At 43.5% G+C, this 23,022-nt stretch overlaps 1 protein-coding gene across 1 annotated transcript; it reads left to right on the top strand.

Moving 5' to 3' along the window:
* Nucleotides 1–1,668: 1,668 nt before the first annotated feature.
* Nucleotides 1,669–22,796, top strand: LOC139381797 (sulfotransferase 6B1-like). Its single transcript, XM_071125566.1, has 7 exons — nt 1,669–1,849; nt 16,350–16,468; nt 17,473–17,562; nt 20,041–20,167; nt 20,317–20,411; nt 20,510–20,666; nt 21,918–22,796. The coding sequence occupies exons 1-7, from the start codon at nt 1,669–1,671 to the stop codon at nt 22,043–22,045; spliced, it is 897 nt and encodes a 298-aa protein (XP_070981667.1). The 3' UTR covers nt 22,046–22,796.
* The last annotated feature ends 226 nt before the right edge of the window (nt 22,797–23,022 follow it).

The raw sequence follows: 23,022 nt of genomic DNA on the forward strand, positions 1-23,022 counted from the left end.
GTGTTTTGTGCTTGCTACAACACTGCAGAGCTATGGGAGAAGGCTGTGTTGTTTGTGTTCAGATTCACATCCGCACTCACTGAATTCACTTGGTCATCCAGCCGTTGTAAGTCCTGTAGTCACTTGGAGAGACTGGAGGCCTGCTAGAGCTTCTTATGTTTAGCACAGGGCACATCTCCTGACTGGCTGCTTGGAAAGGAGGACCTCATCTTTTGAAACACAGTCACCGCTTTCTCTCCAATAGGCTTTGACATGTGTCAAGGTGAGTTAGAGTCTGGGTGCTGTGCAGCTTTGGGTGGTAAAACACCCTTGAGTCGTTCCATTATAGTGCTATGTGTGGGTGGGTGGTATACAGTATGTAACCTGTCTAAGTCATCCAGAAAAAGAGTATCGTTCCTGTCGATGATACATCAGCAGGGTCAGAATAACCACAGTCATAACATATCACATCATGTCAAAATCTCATCCAATGCACACTTTCACCACTAATAAACTAGACCTGTTTTGGGCTTTTATGGGTTGGTCGGGTGTCATCATTTTCCCTATATGGATGTCTCAGTAAAGAATAGTCCAACAACAACAACCTAAAAGGGATACTTAATGATGTATGCATACAGAGATTACAGCATGATACTCTTCGCAGTGAAACCGAGAAAATTATCTAGCTAAAACCTCCCATTTTATTAATTTACGCCCGTTAATATTTTCCTATCTCAATGTTCACCGACCTCTGACGTTGTCTATTGCTGGCACTGTTGAATGGGCCTAATTTTCAAAGCATTATTTAGAGATGATTCATTTCCAGTAAGAGTATGGAAAATGTGAAGCGTAACCACATGCCATGCTTTATGTCCCGCTGGGTGTGTTTGAGTTGGTGGCACCATGCCAAGAGGGAGGCCAGAGAGGAAGCTTATTTGCTTATTTCTATAGGCATGAATAGTCACATTGTACAGAAACGGTTAATCAAGTGACAGTAAAAAATGTGAATGAGGCAACAGTTTTTACTTTTGCCTTTGAGTGGATGAAGCTATAGGGGCCACTAGATTCTAAGGGAAATACATCCACACAGGTATTGTTTATAAAAACACTTGTGGCAGGACATTATAACATCTGGGATATTTCAAACGCTCCCTATTTACATAATGGCAAAATGTGTAGCAAGGGATTCACAGCATTCTCTCAAAGTGATTCATTTACAGTATGTTCACTGTCAGATAGCACAGTGTTGTTTAGACACTTAGGAAAAACAATATGTAATAGAAATAGTTTACTTTCATGCAACATTGGACAGATATTGGCCAGCTGTCTTTGGATACCCTACCCAAACAGTTCCTTCCATTCAATGACCTACTGTAGTCTTAGCTCTAGCAGTCCCTCCCATCTGGTTAGTATTGCACAGGCATCTCCCCATCAATCACACAGGACACCAGATCTTCCATTCTCCCCTACAGAAACCAGGAAACCCCTGCTTCTCACGCAAGCTCTATCTTTGAAGGACGTGCCTCCTTCTCCTCCTACTGTACTCTCTCTCTCACACACACCCACATTCACACACCCACACTCATACACAGAGCGGAGCTCGTGGCCGTCCAGCTGCCCAAATATACTGGATGCCTGTTAGCGATGGAAACTGAATTTTCTTTAACCTTTTCTGCAGTATTCTCCAAAATGAGTAGCTCTTTCTCAGCCAAAATGGAACTGGCTAAAGATATGAAGGTGGAGGATAAGTTGTACAGATATAATGAAGTGCAGTACCCTGTCATCATGAGTCCAGTGGAGAACCTGAAGGCTATGGAGAGGCTGGAAGCAAGAGCAGATGATGTAATGTTAGTTGCATATCCCAAATGTGGTAAGTCAAAAATATTTGAATGTGGAAATACTGTAAAACATTTAGATGGTCATCCTTGGGCAATGGGCATCTTGATTAAGCATTTACATTTTCTAATAGTCATTCACTATATAGCCATGTTATTTTTACTCGTTATTCACAGTGTCACTATTTACATTTTTATTTTGTATCTTATCTTTTAATCTTTACCTCTGCATTGTTGGAAAAAGACCCGTAAGTAACATTTCACTGTTAGTCTACACCTGTTGTCTATGAAACATGTGACGGATACAACATGATTCGATTTCTGATTTGATTTTACTATTGTATCAAGTTTAATCAGTAAAATAAGGAGTGTTCCTCTTGGTCTTCAGTTGTCTAATCCATGGCCTTACCTACATAAGGTTCAAAGTTCAAGTTCATTATACAATTGGGGCAATTCATCTTACTTATAGTGTTGTCTTACTCATAGCTCATAGTGTGTGCCATTTTATTGCAGCGTGTATTCAAAGTTATACAAAAGGTTTTTGATTTGCTGAGTGGGTTTGGGGTATTGTCAGGTGCGTGAATGAGGACCCAAAAGCGAATTAACAAACAGAGTTTCTTTAATGATGAACACACGTGGGCTCAGATGGACAGGTAGATTCCGACAGGACAGGACAAGGTTAGCTGAACAGGCAGATTCCGACAGGACAGGACAAGGTTGCAGCAAACACGACGATAGTCTGGTTCAGGCATGAGTAACACAAACGAGAATCCGTCAAAGACAGGAGCAGAAACAGAGAGAGATATAGGGACCTAATCAGAGGGAAAAAGGGAACAGGTGGGAAAAGGGGTGAATGAGGTAGTCAGAGAAGACAAGGAACAGCTGGGGGAAAGAGGGACAGAAACGGTAACCTAGTACGACCAGCAGAGGGAGACAGGGTGAAAGGAAAGGACAGAAAGACACAACATGACAATACATGACAGTACCCCCCCACTCACCGAGCGCCTCCTGGCGCACTCGAGGAGGAAACCTGGCGGCAACGGAGGAAATCCTCGATCAGCGCACGGTCCAGCACGTCCCGAGAGGGAACCCAACTCCTCTCCTCAGGACCGTACCCCTCCCAATCTACGAGGTACTGGTGACCACGGCCCCGAGGACGCATGTCCAAAATCCTACGGACCCTGTAGATGGGTGCGCCCTCGACAAGGATGGGGGGGGGGGGGGGGGAAGACGAGCGGGGGCGCGAAGAACGGGCTTGATACAGGAGACATGGAAGACCGGGTGGACGCGACGAAGGTATCGCGGAAGAAGAAGTCGAACTGCGACAGGATTAATGACCCGAGAAATACGGAACGGACCAATGAACCGCGGGGTCAACTTGCGAGAAGCCGTCTTAAGGGGAAGGTTCTGAGTGGAGAGCCAAACTCTCTGACCGCGACAATATCTAGGACTCTTAGTTCTACGCTTATTAGCAGCCCTCACAGTCTGCGTCCTATAACGGCAAAGTGCAGACCTGACCCTCTTCCAGGTGCGCTCGCAACGTTGGACAAAAGCCTGAGCGGAGGGGACGCTGGACTCGGCGAACTGAGATGAGAACAGCGGAGGCTGGTACCCGAGGCTACTCTGAAAAGGAGATAGCCCGGTCGCAGACGAAGGAAGCGAGTTGTGGGCGTATTCTGCCCAGGGGAGCTGTTCTGACCAAGACGCAGGGTTGCGAAAAGAAAGACTGCGTAAGATGCGACCAATAGTCTGATTGGCCCGTTCTGCTTGACCGTTAGACTGGGGGTGAAAGCCGGAAGAGAGACTGACGGAAGCCCCAATCAAACGGCAAAACTCCCTCCAAAATTGAGACGTGAATTGCGGACCTCTGTCCGAAACGACGTCTGACGGAAGGCCATGAATTCTGAAAACATTCTCGATGATGATTTGTGCCGTCTCTTTAGCAGAAGGAAGCTTAGCAAGGGGAATGAAATGAGCCGCCTTAGAGAACCTATCGACAACCGTAAGAATAACAGTCTTCCCCGCTGACGAAGGCAGTCCGGTGACAAAATCTAAGGCGATGTGAGACCACGGTCGAGAGGGAATGGGAAGCGGCCTGAGACGGCCGGCAGGAGGGGAGTTACCGGACTTAGTCTGCGCGCAGACCGAACAAGCAGCCACGAAACGACGCGTGTCATGCTCCCGGGTGGGCCACCAAAAACGCTGGCGAATGGAAGCAAGCGTACCCCGAACGCCAGGGTGGCCGGCTAACTTGGCAGAGTGAGCCCACTGAAGAACGGCCAGACGAGTAGGAACGGGAACGAAAAGAAGGTTCCTAGGACAAGCGCGCGGCGACGGAGTGTGAGTGAGCGCTTGCTTTACCTGCCTCTCAATTCCCCAGACAGTCAACCCGACAACACGCCCCTCAGGGAGAATCCCCTCGGGGTCAGTGGAGGCTACTGAAGAACTGAAGAGACGAGATAAAGCATCAGGCTTGGTGTTCTTAGAGCCCGGACGATAAGAAATCACGAACTCGAAACGAGCGAAAAACAGCGCCCAACGCGCCTGACGCGCATTAAGTCGTTTGGCAGAACGGATGTACTCAAGGTTCCTATGGTCAGTCCAAACGACAAAAGGAACGGTCGCCCCCTCCAACCACTGTCGCCATTCGCCTAGGGCTAACCGGATGGCGAGCAGTTCGCGGTTTCCCACATCATAGTTACGTTCCGACGGCGACAGGCGATGAGAAAAATACGCGCATGGGTGGACCTTGTCGTCAGAGAGGGAGCGCTGAGAAAGAATGGCTCCCACGCCCACCTCTGACGCGTCAACCTCGACAACGAACTGTCTAGAGACGTCAGGTGTAACAAGGATAGGAGCGGATGTAAAACGATTCTTGAGGAGATCAAAAGCTCCCTGGGCGGAAACGGACCACTTAAAGCACGTCTTGACAGAAGTAAGGGCTGTGAGAGGAGCTGCCACCTGACCGAAATTACGGATGAAACGACGATAGAAGTTCGCGAAGCCGAGAAAGCGCTGCAGCTCGACGCGTGACTTAGGGGCGGGCCAATCAATGACAGCTTGGACCTTAGCGGGATCCATCTTAATGCCTTCAGCGGAAATAACAGAACCGAGAAATGTGACGGAGGAGGCATGAAAAGTGCACTTCTCAGCCTTCACAAAAAGACAATTCTCTAAAAGGCGCTGGAGGACACGTCGAACGTGCTGAACATGAATCTGGAGTGACGGTGAAAAAATCAGGATATCGTCAAGGTAAACGAAAACAAAGATGTTCAGCATGTCTCTCAGGACATCATTGACTAATGCCTGAAAGACAGCTGGAGCGTTAGCGAGGCCGAAAGGAAGAACCCGGTATTCAAAGTGCCCTAACGGAGTGTTAAACGCCGTCTTCCACTCGTCCCCCTCCCTGATGCGCACGAGATGGTAAGCGTTACGAAGGTCCAACTTAGTGAAAAACCTGGCTCCCTGCAGGATCTCGAAGGCTGAAGACATAAGAGGAAGCGGATAACGATTCTTCACTGTTATGTCATTCAGCCCTCGATAATCTATGCAGGGGCGCAGAGACCCGTCCTTCTTCTTGACAAAAAAAAACCCCGCTCCGGCGGGAGAGGAGGAGGGGACTATGGTACCGGCGTCAAGAGCTACAGACAAATAATCCTCGAGAGCCTTACGTTCGGGAGCCGACAGAGAGTATAGTCTACCCCGGGGGGGAGTGGTTCCCGGAAGGAGATCAATACTACAATCATACGACCGGTGTGGAGGAAGAGAGGTGGCCCTGGACCGACTGAACACCGTGCGCAGATCGTGATATTCCTCCGGCACCCCTGTCAAATCACCAGGCTCCTCCTGTGAAGAAGAGACAGAGGAAACAGGAGGGATAGCAGACATTAAACATTTCACATGACAAGAGACGTTCCAGGAGAGGATAGAATTACTAGACCAATTAATGGAAGGATTATGACAAACTAGCCAGGGATGGCCCAAAACAACAGGTGTAAAAGGTGAACGAAAAATTAAAAAAGAAATGGTTTCGCTATGATTACCAGAAACAGTGAGGGTTAAAGGTAGCGTCTCACGCTGAATCCTGGGGAGAGGACTACCATCCAGGGCGAACAAGGCCGTGGACTCCCTTAACTGTCTGAGAGGAATGTCATGTTCCCGAGCCCAGGTCTCGTCCATAAAACAGCCCTCCGCCCCAGAGTCTATTAAGGCACTGCAGGAAGCTGACGAACCGGTCCAGCGTAGATGGACCGACAAGGTAGTGCAGGATCTTGAAGGAGAGACAGGAGTAGTAGCGCTCACCAGTAGCCCTCCGCTTACTGATGAGCTCTGGCTTTTACTGGACATGAAGTGACAAAATGACCAGCAGAACCGCAATAGAGACAGAGGCGGTTGGTGATTCTCCGTTCCCTCTCCTTAGACGAGATGCGGATACCTCCCAGCTGCATAGGCTCAGCTCCCGAGCCGGCAGAGGAAGATGGTAGTGATGCGGAGAGGGGGGCAACGGAGAACGCAAGCTCCTTTCCACGAGCTCGGTGACGAAGATCAACCCGTCGCTCAATGCGAATAGCGAGTTCAATCAAGGAATCCACGCTGGAAGGAACCTCCCGGGAGAGAATCTCATCCTTTACCTCTGCGCGGAGACCCTCCAGAAGACGAGCGAGCAAAGCCGGCTCGTTCCAGCCACTGGAGGCAGCAAGAGTGCGAAACTCAATAGAGTAGTCTGTTATGGATCGATTGCCTTGACATAGGGAAGACAGGGCCCTGGAAGCATCCTCCCCAAAAATCGATCGATCAAAAACCCGTATCATCTCCTCCTTAAAGTCCTGATACTGGTTAGTACACTCAGCCCTTGCCTCCCAGATTGCCGTGCCCCACTCACGAGCCCGTCCAGTAAGGAGAGATATGACGTAGGCGACACGAGCAGTGCTCCTGGCGTAAGTGTTGGGCTGGAGAGAAAACACAATATCACACTGGGTGAGGAACGAGCGGCATTCAGTGGGCTCCCCAGAGTAACACGGCGGGTTATTGATTCTGGGCTCCGGAGATTCGAAAGCCCTGGAAGTGGCCGGTGGATCGAGGCGGAGATGGTGAACCTGTTCTGTGAGGTTGGAGACTTGGGTGGCCAGGGTCTCAACGGCATGTCGAGCAGCAGACAATTCCTGCTCGTGTCTGCCTAGCATCGCTCCCTGGATCTCGACGGCTGAGTGGAGAGGATCCGAAGTCGCTGGGTCCATTCTTGGTCGGATTCTTCTGTCAGGTGCGTGAATGAGGACCCAAAAGCGAATTAACAAACAGAGTTTCTTTAATGATGAACACACGTGGGCTCAGATGGACAGGTAGATTCCGACAGGACAGGACAAGGTTAGCTGAACAGGCAGATTCCGACAGGACAGGACAAGGTTGCAGCAAACACGACGATAGTCTGGTTCAGGCATGAGTAACACAAACGAGAATCCGTCAAAGACAGGAGCAGAAACAGAGAGAGATATAGGGACCTAATCAGAGGGAAAAAGGGAACAGGTGGGAAAAGGGGTGAATGAGGTAGTCAGAGAAGACAAGGAACAGCTGGGGGAAAGAGGGACAGAAACGGTAACCTAGTACGACCAGCAGAGGGAGACAGGGTGAAAGGAAAGGACAGAAAGACACAACATGACAATACATGACAGGTATTCTCTTACAAAAGTGACCTATAATTCAATTTCACAATGGATGGGCCTCTGAGCATTTGGACTTGCTGAATATGATCTGTGTGCTTTGGGGTAGGGCCTCCCGGCAGGCAAAATTGGTTGCAATAAAGTCTGTTTCTGGTTTTAACCTTGTTATTACAACCCAAATTTGCAGCCAGTTTTGCTCGCTTTGTCAGTTCTTTCCTCTGCACACTATAGAGCGATGTAAGATAAGCAATCAGTGTTGATGAATGTTGAATTTAACACAGGCCACTCTACATACTGCAGACATAGAGGCCCCCTTGTAACAACGGTTCATGTAATAAACTTTCATATTTATAATGTAATAAAAACGGTTAATGTAATACCATGTAACAACTTTTTGGATTAATAGCCAAAGTATGTGCAACCAATCAATTATAGCGTACTAAAATAAAACATGTATCATTTCCCTTATTTGAATGCACATACCACTCTCCACCTCTTGAAAATACACACACAAACCAATGCGCACACTTACACACACACGCACAAGCACACATTGAAATGTACACACATGCAGTCATAGACCCATACACACAGACTCACACACAGACAGATTCACAGACACACACACACAGAAACACAGGTAACACTTTATATGAAGGGGGTATACATAACATCTTTATGACACCAGTTATAACATCTTTATGAGTGTTCCAATATCATTCATAACAACCGTTATTACACATTTATTCAACATCATTCGTAAGTAACTTTCAAAATAAAACTTCCTTTGAATAGTTCTTTATTTATTATTACAAAGGAAGTTTGTATTTTTGCTACCACGGTACCCAACCCCCTGACACACGATTTATGCAACAGTCTGGGACCACTGGGTAAGCCTCAGGGCCCAGCCTTAAAAATATTTATTCTGGATAATAATTATCCGGATTGTGTAATCCCCTTTTTTAATCTGATTTTGAGGCAGTTTTTTAAAAAGGAGAAAAGGAGTGCTGTATTCTCTGTTGTAAACGCACGACTTCATTATAGGACAAATATATGCACTTATATGACACTACTCAATATAACAACTAACCACATATATACAATGCCTTTAGAAAGAATTCATACCATGTGACTTATTCCACATTTTGTTGTGTTACAGCCTGAATTACAGCCTGAAATATGATTTTATTATCCACACAATACCCCATAATGGCAAAGTGAAAACATGTTTTGAGAAATCTTTTGACATATATATAGAAAATTAAAAACATAAATATCTTATTTACAGTGGCTTGCAAAAGTATTCACCCCCCTTGGCATTTTTCCTATTTTGTTGCCTTACAACCTGGAATTAATAGGGATTTTTGCCTACCACTTTGAAATGCAAAATATTTTTTATTGTGAAACAAACAAGAAATAAGACAAAAAAACAGAAAACTTGAGCGTGCATAAATATCCCCACCCCCAAAGTCAATACTTTGTAGAGCCACCTTTTGCAGCAATTACAGCTGCAAGTCTCTTGGGGGTATGTCTCTATAAGCTTGGCACATCTAGCCACTGGGATATTTGCTCATTCTTCAATACAAAACTGCTCCAGCTCCTTCAAGCTGGATGGGTTCCGCTGGTGTACAGCAATCTTTAAGTCATACCACATATTCTCAATTGGACTGAGGTCTGGGCTTTGACAAGGCCATTCCAATACATTTAAATGTTTCCCCTTAAACCACACAAGTGTTGCTTTAGCAGTATGCTTATGGTCATTGTCTTGCTGGAAGGTGAACCTCTGTCTCAGTCTCAAATTTCTGGAAGACTGAAACAGGTTTCCCTCAAGAATTCCCCTGTATTTAGCGGCATCCATCATTCCTTAAAATCTGACCGGTTTCCCAGTCCCTCCCGATGAAAAACATCCCCACAGCATGATGCTGCCACCACCAGGCTTCACTGTGGATGGTGTTCTCGTGGAGATGAGAGGTGTTGGGTTTGCGCCAGACATAGAGTTTTCCTTGATGGCCAAAAAGCTCAATTTTAGACTCATCTGACCAGAGTACCTTCTTCCATATGTTTGGGGAGTCTCCCACATGCCTTTTGGCGAACACCAAACGTGTTTGCTCATTTTTTTCTTTAAGCAATGGCTTTTTTTCTGCCACTCTTCTGTGAAGCCCAGCTCTGTGGAGTGTGCGGCTTAAAGTGGTCCTATGGACAGATACTCCAATCTCCGCTGTGGAGCTTTGCAGCTCCTTCAGGGTCATCTTCAGTCTCTTTGTTGCTTCTCTGATTAATGCCCTCCTTGCCTGGTCCGTGAGTTTTGGTGGGCGGCCCTCTCTTGGTAGGTTTGTTGTGGTGCCATATTCTTTCAATTTTTTAATACTGGATTTAATGGTGCTCCGTAGGATGTTCAGAGTTTCAGATATTTTTTTAAAACCCAACCCTGATCTGTACTTCTCCAGAACTTTGTCCCCAACCTGTTTGGAGACTCCTTGGTCTTCATGCACTTGCTTGGTGGTGCCCCTTGTTCAGTGGTGTTGCAGACTCTGGGGCCTTTCAGAACAGGTGTATACATATACTGTGATCATGTGACAAATCATGTGACACTTAGATTGTACACAGGTGGACTTTATTTAACTAATTATGTGACTTCTGAAGGTAATTGGTTGCACCAGATCTTATTTAGGGGCTTCATAGCAAAGGGGGTGATGCACGCACCACTTTTTCATAATTACAATTATTTTTTTAAATTTCATTTCAACAATTTGGACTATTTTGTGTATGTCCATTACATGAAATCCAAATTAAAATATCTCTTTAAATTACATGTTGTAATGCAACAAAATAGGAACAACACCAAGGGGGATGAATACTTTTGCATGGCACTAAGTATATCACACACTTTTGCTATGAAACTCCAAATTGAGCTCAGGTGCATCCAATTTCCTTTGATCATCCTTGAGATGTCGCTACAACTTTATTGGAGTCTACGTGTGGCCAATCCAATTGTTTGGACATGATTTAGAAAGAAACATTCCTGTCTATATAAGGCCCCACAGTTGACAGTGCATGTCAGAGCAGAAACTACACCACGAAGTCCAAGGAACTGTCTGTAGGTCTCTGAGAAAGAATTATATCTCAGAGATCTAAGGACAGTTCCTTGAACTTCATTGTATAGTTTCTGCTCTGGCGTGGTGGAGCACAGAGCAAAAACAAAACAAAAATTGTCACTTCCCAATACTTTTGGAACTTTAAGGGAAAGGTATAAAACCATTTCTAGAGCGATGAAAGTTTCCAAGAGCACAGTGGTCTCCATCATTGGTATATGGAAAAAATATGGAACAACCTAGACACTGCCTAGAGTTGGCCGTCTGACCAAGCTGAGCAACTGGGCAAGAAGGACCTTAGTCAGGCACCGGGAGGTGAACAAGAACCCAATGACCACTCTGACAGAACTACAGAGTTCCTTGGCTGAGATGGGAGAATCTGCCAGAAGGACAACAGTGTCTAGAGCACTTCACCAATCTGGGCTTTATGGGAGAGTGGCCAGACCGAAGCTACTCCTGAGAAAAAGGCACATGACAGCACACCTGGTGTTTGAAAAAAGTAAAGTGAAAGACTCTGAGATCATAAGGCAAAAGATTATGTGGTCTGATGAGACAAATTGAACTATTTGGCCTGAATGCAAAGCACTATGTCTGGAGAAAACCCGGCACAGCTCATCACTTGTCTATTACCATCCCTACCGTGAAGCATGGTGGTGTAGCACCATGCAATGGGGATGCTTTTCATCAGCAGAGACTGGGAGACGAGTAAGGATAGAGGGAACAATTAATAGAGTCAAATATAGGCAAATCCTTGATGAGAACCTGCTGCAGAGGGCAAACAACCTTAGACTGGGGCAAAGATTTACATTCCAACAGGACAATAACCCCAAGCATACAGCCAAAGCAACACTGGAATGGCTTCAGAATACGAATGTGAAAGTCCTTGAGAGGCACAGGCAAAGCCCACAGTTGAATCACGCTACTCCCAATCTAACGTGGGAGATTTACACAAATAGCTATTCCTGTACAATACGCCACCTTTTTATACACAAGGTGAGGTCCTTGGGACTAAAATAAGCACAGGTTCTTTGCATCAAGGACAGACAAATGAAGCGATGCAACAATTTATTTCAGTTTCAGCGCCACAAGAATAGCACAATCTCCATAGGCTTACATAATTTCCATACAACATCTTAGGGTCTAAGAGCTCCACACATCTGTCCTTCAAGACAAACTTCAGTTGTTAGCAGCAATATCAGATTTCTCTCACAGACAAACAAACATTACTATAATTACGTATCTCACAAAACTAATGTTCAATCAAACGTTGGTGTTGAAATATTCATGGAGGGCGTGCACAGGGAGAAGGTCTACAGTACCAGTCAAAAGTTTGGACACACCTCCTCATTCTGTCACACCCTGATCTGTTTCACCTGTCTTTGTGCTTGCCTCCACCCTCCTCCAGGTGTCACCCATCTTCCCTATTATCCCCAGTGTATTTATTCCTCTGTTCTCTGTTTGTCTGTTGCCAGTTTGTTTTGTCTGTCAAGCCTACCAGCGGTTTTGCCCTTGCTCCTGTCTTTTTCTATAGTTCCTGTTTTCTAGTTTTCACGGTTTGACCATTCTGCCTGCCCTGAGCCTGCCTGCAGTTCTGTACCTTGTCCCACCGCCCTGGATTATTGATCTCTGCCTGCCCCTGAGATTGACTGCCGTTCTGTACCTTTTGACTCTGATCTGGAGTACTGACCTCTGCCTGCCCCTGAGACTGCCTGCCGTTCTGTACCTTTTGACTCTGATCTTGGGTACTGACCTCTGCCTGCCCCTGAGACTGTCTGCCGTTCTGTACCTTTTGACTCTGATCTGGAGTACTGACCTCTGCCTGCCCTTGACTTGTCGTTTTGCCTGCCCCTGTTCTAGTAATACACTTTTGTTACTTTGACACTGTCTGCATCTAGGTCCTCCCTAAAATGCGATACATTCAAGGGTCTTTCTTATTTGAACTGTTTTCTAAATTGTAGAATAATAGTGAAGACATCAAAACTATGAAATAACACATGGAATCGTGTAGTAACCAAAAAAGTGTTAAGCATGATCATTATACAGGTGCACATTATGCTGGATACAATAAAAGGCCACTCTAAAATATGCCGTTTTGTCACACAACACAATGCCAAATATGTATCACATTTTGAGGGAGTGTGCAATTGGCATGCTGACTGCAGGAATGTACACCAGGGTTGTTGCCAGAGAATTTAATGTTAATTTCTCTATCATAAGCTGCCTCCAATGTTGTTCTAGAGAATTGAACGTCTAATCGGCCTCACAACCGCCGACCACGTGTAACCATGCCAGCCCAGGACCTCCACATCTGACTTCTTCACCTGTGGGATCGTTTCGGTGGACACTTTTGTGGGGGGAAAAACTCATTCTGATTGTCTGGGCCTTTCTCCCAAGTGGGTGGGCCTATGCCCTGCCATGCCCACCCATGGCTGCACCCCTGCCCAGTCATGTGAAATCCATGGATCAGGGCCTAATGAATTTATTTCTGTTGACTGATTTTACTGAAACTCAGTCAAATTATTGAAATTGTTGCATGTTGAGTTCATGCAGTATTTTTGTTCAGTATGTATTCCTTGGGTTCATATGCCTGGCTCAAGTCCACAAGGGAGACAGACCTGGGTGTAAATTGTAGACCCTATATTTCAAATGCTTTAACAGCAGGGTAGCCTAGTGGTTAGAGCGTTGGACTAGTAACCGGAAGGTTGCGAGTTCAAACCCCCGAGCTGACAAGGTACAAATCTGTCGTTCTGCCCCTGAACAGGCAGTTAACCCACTGTTCCCAGGCCGTCATTGAAAATAAGAATTTGTTCTTAACTGACTTGCCTGGTTAAATAAAGGTAAAAAAAAAAAAAAAAAAAAAAAAAAAAAATGTACTTGATGATTGTGCTTTCCTGGCGCAATGGAACCAATGGAGTAGTCCCAAAAGTGTGAATTCTTCTGGCACTCCAGGCAAACCCTCAAAGTACTGGAACGATTTCAAATACTATTTACACCCAGGTCTTGAGGGCACCAGTGCAATTGGTGTCATTGTAATATGTCGAGTAACCTTGCCTGAGACTTGCATTAGCTCCACAAGCTAATGACTTGGCTTTAGCTCAGCAAGTCTAACACAGGCAGTAACACCAGCAACTGTCCGGCTCACTCCCACAATATATTTCTAATAAAATAAATTGTAATGCTGTAATGAAAAAACACTTTTATTTTGAAGGTTTCATATGAATGATATTGTATAAATGTGTTATACAGGTTATAATAAATGATACTGCACAATTCACAAAGCGGTTATGAATAGTTTAATAAAGGTGTTATGAATGTATTATATATCTTTAATTTAACCGTAACACACATACTGGTATATACCCACATATACAGACTCAACGTGTATTACAAACACACAAATGCACGTTGCACACACACTCACAGGTACACGTAGGGACGTGACAAAATAACACACACACTAGTGGTGCGTGAGTCAGCTGTTTGTTCAACAGCCCGCAATTGCTAATAACTCATACGCAACTGATGAAGAGAAAATCTTAAGTCCGCACCTGACCCTAACCCACATATATAGAAAATGCGCTGTAGGCTACAGTCAGAGATGGCGGCATGATTTTTTGACAGGGGATGCAAAAAGAAAAATGGACTACATTTGACATGTTTCTGCTCATAATTTCCAAGATTTTGGTAGGCTATTTGTTAGTCAACTTGTATATAAGACATATACACGCAGCTTCTCTTCTGTTATTATATGTTGCCCTAGACTAAATAAAGAATATTGTCATAAATTATGGAATGAATACTTCAATCTAGTTGACATTGGTAAAGTTTTCTCTGTCATGTCTGCTTCTTGCGCGGAGCAAAGACGTTTAGGGACCTGGGAGAAAATGGAATGACAAAACAAATGATGGGAAAGATCTGTGCAAAATTAAAAATGTACATCAATTTGACTGGTTGTAAGGAAATAGAAACCTGTGAAAGAGACCCAACATGTTTCTGATAAGATTTCATCTTGGCTTGGATGCATATTTTATGTGATAGAAGAGACCTTCCTTCCCGAACTTTATCTCCAAATCATCTTTAAAAAAAGCACCTTTATAATAACGCGCTTGCAGGCTAACAATAGTATACGATTCCTAATGTGACGAGTAGCCTAATCATAGGACAATATTCGGTTACAGTATTCACTACCGCCTAAGTTAATTTACCTAATGACTGTTTGCAAAACAAAATAATAGACCGTTGTGGACAGACCGTACATGTCTTTGTAGTGCATTATTACAATGGGTCTGTGTGTGAGAGAGAGAGAAAATTAGATGGGTTTTGTAACTAAATTAGTAAAAACAAGATTGTTACAATTCAAACTGAGCACAAATTACAGCTGTGCAATTCATACTCCTTTTTTTTTTATATTGTTCCCATTTTAGCCAAGTTTAGAATTGTAAACTTATAGAAAATATAAGTGGAAAACTATTGTGAGCATGCTCCAGATCACTTAATATCCACCACAAGGGGAGAGAAAAGAAGAGGGAGCAAAAGATGAGAGAGGAACAGAGAGGGAGAGAGAGACCCGACTCAACTCAAACTGAACTGTCTGTTGTACAGAAGAGCGTGTTTCCGACTCCAAACCCCCACAACTGAATAGATAAGATCATGAACGCACCACTTACAAAACAGAGTTGAGAGCTTTCCATGCATAGATGTTATTTTATTTAACCTTTATTTAACTAGGCAAGTGAGTTAAGAACACATTCCTATTTACAATGACCATAACCTGGACGACGCTGGGCCAATTGTGTGCTGCCCTATGGGACTCCCAATCATGGCCAGTTGTGATACAGCCTGGAATCAAACCATGGTCTTTAGTGATGCCTCTTGCACTGAGATGCAGCGCCTTAGATTGCTGCACCACTCGGGAGCATCCCTAAGAATGGGGTCCCTATATAAATATCCCATGTTTTTTGTCTCTCCCTTACCCCAATCCTAGTATAATTTATAGCAATAGTGCAAAGGAAAAATAGTTTTGTCGTTTTCATTGCAACAACACAAATTGTTACACCTCTTCTGCAGGGAGTGGTGCCATTTCACCATTTCACCACAGGGGGTGCTACCCCAAGCACCACTACCTCCCGTGGCTCTGCCTGCCTTATACATTGTTAATTTGGTGTAAAAAAAAAGTAGATCTTTTAGTTTGGTCCTTTTGAAATCTTCAGTACACAGTTCAAAGCATACATAGCCTACCATTCAAAGTATCATGTAAGGACAATGCAAATTGTAAAGGACAATTTAGAAAATGCAAAGTGCACTCTGAGTATATTTCAAATCCTGATTTTGAAGGTGTGTCCCACCCTTTACCTTGTCTCCCCTTTTAACCTCAAACGGCCTCATTGATGCTAACCCTGTTTCTTTATAGCTGTATCTTTCACAGTCCATGAAACCATTTTATGGATATTACAAAACACTAAGGGCTAGTTTTCCAGACCCAGAATAAGCCTAGTTCTGGACTAAAATTAACTTTTAATGGAGATTCTCAATTGAGAATGGTTTTTATACCAAGACAAGACTTCATCTCTCTGGGAAACTGCTCCTTAGCGGATTGCCACTCACATGACAAATATTTTGGGATAATAACTTAATAACACTCTTGCCTAATTGTGAAACGTGGGGAAAATGTTTTAAGAATATCAAAGGACACTAACCCTTTCTATTCCTGATCCCTCTGTGTAAATTGAAAAACCTTCTCTTATGCTCAAATGTTAATGGACCTGAATGCTCACTGTCTCTGGCAGGTTTTAATTGGATGGTGGCGGTGCTTCGTAAAATACTAGCAGCAGCAACTGGTGAGAAAGCAGAATGGGATTCCCCTTCCCCTCCATTGATGGAGTTCTTTGGGCCAGAAATGCAGCAGGTGTGTTATACTGCTTGACTCCCCTGTAGTTTTAGCAACACTGCAGGTTTGTCTGCCTCAAATAAATCAAATATGTAAATAATGTAATATGCTTTGTGTGTAATAATTGGAAATGCTGTGTATGTGTTGTGTGGGGTTGTATGTTTCACACATTCACACATTCCCTGTAGCATAAAGAGGCGCTGTAGTTATATTGGGAAGTTTTTAGCCCACTTTAGGTCCATAAAGGAGGTTTTCATGACACAATGTCAGGTCAGGACACTGTTCTCGAACCTACTTATGTCACAAACAGAGAGAATATCTATACAGTCAGGTGTAAAGGACGTCACGCTGCTTGCTTAGCAAGTACTGCTTCCTAATGATTCGGCTCATACAGAGGCTCCAACCCAGGACCTCACCAATCACATGTGATTGCACCGCTGGAGCATCTTACCCAGTCGCACCACCGAAAAGCTTTCTCTTCACCAGCGCAAGTGGAGACACTTCAGGCTGAGGAGTGAGTTTCACAGATCCCCCATCTGTTACACAGGCAAACAATAATGTCATTTTACTGTTCTGTAACTAGTCACAATAATTAGATGCATGTGTTGCAATCATGTTGTGATCCAGTAAGGTCCATTAGTGAATGTTAGTGAATTACAAACATGTGCTGTGAGTGGCCTCCAATGAACGCCCTAATGAGCCCTTGTGTATGGAAATGTTAGCATAGACCTTAAACTTCATCCAACAAGAGTGGTCTACCTACAGTATACACCCATGATTCTCACACCGAATGCAATTAACATGGCGGATATAGTGAGATGCTATATTATAACAGTGGTTTGTATGGCCAGCTGTATCAGGATTGAAGAGTGTGTAACTGTTCTTACATTGGTTCCCTGTGATCCCCTATGCCTAAAACAACATAACATGCCTGTATGCACAGTGTCTCTACAGCATACAGTAAGAGCAACAGCATACCATGGCTCATGTAGAGTTAAATGGACGCCTTGTCTAACTTGCAGGTTATTCACAAAGCCCCGTCCCCCAGATTTCTAGGGACACACATGCACCCAGATAACATTCCTGCATCCTTCACCACAAAGAAAACAAAGGTATGTACTTTCAACCAGGTATCTAAGTGTTGTTGTGATGGAACTCACGATTACCATGTTTATTTTTCCAGCAGTGTTTTTATGCTTTGGGCCCACAGAACTTCCTCTTTTGATATGAGTGATATGAAATTCTACCACGACTTCCTCCAAACAACAACTTGTAATTCCCTTGTTATGTAATTGTGAAAGCTTTTCCTGTGCAGTGTCAGAGCTAGTGTTTCTCTTCTAGAGTACCACACAGACATAGATACAGTGGGGGGGGAAAGTATTTAGTCAGCCACCAACTGTGCAAGTTCTCCCACTTAAAAAGATGAGAGGCCTGTAATTTTCATCATAGGTACACTTCAACTATGACAGACAAAATGAGAAAAAAAATCCAGAAAATCACATTGTAGGATTTTTAATGAATTTATTTGCAAATTATGGTGGAAAATAAGTATTTGGTCAATAACAAAAGTTTATCTCAATACGTTTAGGTCAAACGTTTTCTGTAAGTCTTCACAAGGTTTTCACACACTGTTGCTGGTATTTTGGCCCATTCCTCCATGCAGATCTCCTCTAGAGCAGTGATGTTTTGGGGCTGTTGCTGGAAAACGCAGACTTTCAACTCCCTCCAAAGATTTTCTATGGGGTTGAGATCTGGAGACTGGTTAGGCCACTCCAGGACCTTGAAATGCTTCTTACAAAGTCACTCCTTCGTTGCCCGGGCGGTGTGTTTGGGATCATTGTCATGCTGAAAGACCCAGCCACGTTTCATCTTCAATGCCCTTGCTGATGGAAGGAGGTTTTCACTCAAAATCTCACGATACATGGCCCCATTCATTCTTTCCTTTACACGGATCAGTCGTCCTGGTCCCTTTGCAGAAAAACAGCCCCAAAGCATGATGTTTCCACCCCCATGCTTCACAGTAGGTATGGTGTTCTTTGGATGCAACTCAGCATTCTTTGTCCTCCAAACAGGACGAGTTGAGTTTTAACCAAAAAGTTATATTTTGGTTTCATCTGACCATATGACATTCTCCCAATCTTCTTCTGGATCATCCAAATGCTCTCTAGCAAACTTCAGACGGGCCTGGACATGTACTGGCTTAAGCAGGGGGACACGTCTGGCACAGCAGAATTTGAGTCCCTGGCGGTGTAGTGTGTTACTGATGGTTGGCTTTGTTACTTTGGTCCCAGCTCTCTGCAGGTCATTCACTAGGTCCCCCCGTGTGGTTCTGGGATTTTTGCTCACCGTTCTTGTGATCATTTTGACCCCACGGGGTGAGATCTTGCGTGGAGCCCCAGATCGAGGGAGATTATCAGTGGTCTTGTATGTCTTCCATTTCCTAATAATTGCTCCCACAGTTGATTTCTTCAAACCAAGCTGCTTACCTATTGCAGATTCAGTCTTCCCAGCCTGGTGCAGGTCTACAATTTTGTTTCTGGTGTCCTTTGACTGCTCTTTGGTCTTGGCCATAGTGGAGTTTGGAGTGTGACTGTTTGAGGTTGTGGACAGGTGTCTTTTATACTGATAACAAGTTCAAACAGGTGCCATTAATACAGGTAACAAGTGGAGGACAGAGGAGCCTCTTAAAGAAGAAGTTACAGGTCTGTGAGAGCCAGAAATCATGCTTGTTTGTAGGTGACCAAATACTTATTTTCCACCATAATTTGCAAAGAAATTCATTAAAAATCCTACAATGTGATTTTCTTGATTTTTTTCCTCATTTTGTCTGTCATAGTTGAAGTGTACCTATGATGAAAATTACAGGCCTCTCTCATCTTTTTAAGTGGGAGAACTTGCACAATTGGTGGCTGACTATGTTTCCTGTGGTTCACCAACTTCTACCGCCGTTTCATTCGGAGCTACAGCACCCTGGCGGCCCCCCTCTCTGCGCTCACCTCTCCCAAAGTACCTTTCACATGGTCTCCAGATGTTGACAGAGCCATTGTGGACCTGAAGCATTGGTTCACCACAGCACCCATCCAGCTCGAGCTGTTTTGCAAGGAGGAATGGGAAAACATTTCAGTCTCTCGATGTGCAAAACTGATAGAGACATACCCCAAGCGACTTACAGCTGTAATCGCAGCAAAAGGTGGCGCTACAAACTATTAACTTAAGGGGGCTGAATAATTTTTCACGCCCAATTTTTCAGTTTTGAAAATGATTTGTTAAAAAAGTTTGAAATATCCAATAAATGTCGTTCCACTTCATGATTGTGTCCCACTTGTTGTTGATTCTTCACAAAAAAATACAGTTTTATATCTTTATGTTTGAAGCCTGAAATGTGGCAAAAGGTCGCAAAGTTCAAGGGGGCCGAATACTTTCGCAAGGCACTGTATATATTAACCTTTGTGTTATGTAACCACACCAAACATAACATATCAACCATATTTGAGTGATGTTTGTTTACTACGTTGCGTCTAGTTTATGAGACCAGACTGCCTGGATCAGTTATTATTATTATGTTATGGTCTTCTGTTGATCAAAAACAGATGCTGGTGATATTCAGGAACCCGAAAGACACAGTGGTTTCCTTCTATCACTTCTCCAATAAAAACTCATTTCTACCCACTGCCGAGTCTTGGGACCGCTTCTTCTCAGAGTTTATGAGTGGAAAAGGTACCTAAAGTAAAGAGCTCTTATGAACATTGGGTTTATATTTTGGGGTTTGCTTTATCTAAAAATACAACTTGAGTCATTGGTATTACAGTAAGAGATGTATCTATACATTACAAAGCCTCATCAGAATAGTTTGTGCCTATTCCTAGTTCCCTGGGGTTCATATTTCGACCATGTACTTGGCTGGGAGAGGAGAATGGATGACCCTAACGTGATAATAGTCACCTTTGAGGAGTTAAAACAGGTATCAAACATTCCTTGTGTTTTGGATACAGACCATATTTTTGATAGATTTTGCTTTTTGTCATTTACATTCTGTCTTGTTAATTGTGACCCACCCAGGACCTGAGTGAAGGTGTGCGAAGGGTCTCTGAGTTCTTTGGTTTCAGTCTCAGTGATCCTCAGATCCAGGCCATCTCAGAGGAGAGCACCTTCAATGCTATGAAGGAGAGCTCCAATGACTCACACGGCCAGATGGGCAACGTCTTGTTCAGGAAAGGTGTGTGTTTCTTGAGAGAGAGAGAGAGAGAGAGAGAGAGAGAGAGAGAGAGAGAGAGAGAGAGAGAGACCGAGAGAGAGAGAGAGAGAGAGAGAGAGAGAGAGAGAGAGAGAGAGAGCTGTATGAGTGAGCTTTGTTCCAGAGTGACTGTGTTTGTTTAATCCCACCTACCTGAGACAGAAAATGTGGCATTATGGTGAGACAAACATACACTTGATATTATGTCTGTCAACTTTAAATACAGACTCATGTCTCAGGTCTCATGTTCCTCCAAAAACAACCCTTGTCCTTTTCAAGGAGAGAAAGCTAATAACATTTGGTAACCTCCTGTAAGTTGAATGCATTAATCAATTGCTGTCTGTCTGCCTAACAAACCATGACTGTTACCCCTAAATACAGTGCAGTATATAGTCTGTCATTCATTGACTTGTGTTGTGTCACTGCTGAGGTATGATATAGGTAACATAGGAGAACATCTCTCTCTCTCTCTCTTTTTCTACATGACCTGACACAACCTTAACATGCCTGTGCTGAACAGACAGCCTCATGCTGGGCGTGTCTTTTAACATTAGGCCGGTAGTTTAACAGCTTATACGTGAAATTTGCGCATGTATAGCAGGCCAAGGGTCATATATGGCCCTCTACAGCATATGTGACATTGAGCTCACTGAAACTTATTAAGGGATACAAATACATTTTTTTTTTTTTTACAAATTATAATATTATCCATTGTGTATTAGGATTAATTGAGATCACAAATGTGTAAATATAAAAATAATAAACAATCCCACTTGCTAATCTAATTGACTGCCAGTTATATAATGCAATCATATGTCAGCTTTGTCCACTGATCACAATGGATAATAGCAGCGCACACTCCATACACAATCCTAAAAGGCTGTTGCACACTTGTTTAGTTAGTTTCACACATGATTATCACACCACCAACGTTAAACTTGGTGGACTGGGATTTCTCGGTTACATTTGTGTAATTATACTGTATGTTTCATACTCGCCATGCACATTCACTACGGTATGCTGCATGTCTTAGGTGTGAGGTTGAGGTAATCTTATTATCAATCAAAGTTATGTTTTGTAATATGTTGGTTACCTCACGCTACCTAAAAGACTAGGTCAACTGTAATCTATGAATAACTGTAATCAAAAGATAACTTATGTCATGTACTTGCTCTACATTGATCACGTGTTTTAGTCTTGCTCATGTGTGTTTAATGGGTATTTCCTCCTCAGGTGAAGTAGGAGACTGGAAGAACCATTTCAGCCCAGCCCAAAGCCAGGAGATGGACACAGCATTTGAGAAGCACCTGGCAGGGACTAAGCTGGGGGCTAAACTGAAGTATGACCTGTACTGCAAGTAGATAGCAGACAGGATGAGCACTGACTGAACTGAGACAGGACGCAAGGGAAACACTGACAGATTAGGAAAGTTCAACCCCAACAGGCAGGAGAGCTGGTATGCAGTAGCTAAACTGACATAGACAATGAGGAATTTGGTGGTGTGACACTTGTTACTCCACTTGACTGTCTTACACTGCAGGCATTTTTGTGAAAGTGTGACATGAGATAGAGTAGACATGATGTACTTCATGTTGGATTCTTTATAAACATCTTGTAATCCTTGTTTTTACACCACTGCACTTAAGTATGTTCATTCAAGTTGGTTCAATGATTGATATCAGCCTCCTTGTCTGTATTTTATGATATTAAGCATTCAGTTCAGAGTAACGTAATTTTACTCCAGGATCATATGTGCCACACAGTGTAGTTCCATGAATTACATGCCACATGAGGTGAACTATAATAATCATGTTCAAAGTCCTAGGAAGAATGCCTTGGCACTTGACGTTGGCACTGGCTTTTGTCGTAATGGTCATGCTTGCCAACAATGTGACAGATTATACGCAATAAGACCGTTGGATTGAAATGCATACAATACTAGAAAAATATACAGTGGGGAGAACAAGTATTTGATGCACTGCCGATTTTGCAGGTTTTCCGAATTACAAAGCATGTAGAGGTCTGTCATTTTTATCATAGGTACACTTCAACTGCGAGAGACGGAATCTAAAACAAAAATCCAGAAAATCACTTTGTATGATTTTTAAGTAATTAAACGGAATCTAAAAACAAATATATTGTGTCCTTAAAATGTATATAGTGGATGTATGAACTGGAAGTAGAAGCTATTGTTGTCCATTAGTTTATTCCAAATAGGGGAGGGGTGTAAGGGTTAGGAGAAAATAATAAAGAAGGAAAATATATTTAACAAATATATGTATAAAATAATATATATATATTTATCCCAAAATATATATGGGGATTGGAAATTATGCAT

This window comes from Oncorhynchus clarkii, chromosome 23 (assembly GCF_045791955.1).
Source record: "Oncorhynchus clarkii lewisi isolate Uvic-CL-2024 chromosome 23, UVic_Ocla_1.0, whole genome shotgun sequence".
In the NCBI taxonomy this organism is placed as follows: Eukaryota; Metazoa; Chordata; class Actinopteri; order Salmoniformes; family Salmonidae; genus Oncorhynchus; species Oncorhynchus clarkii.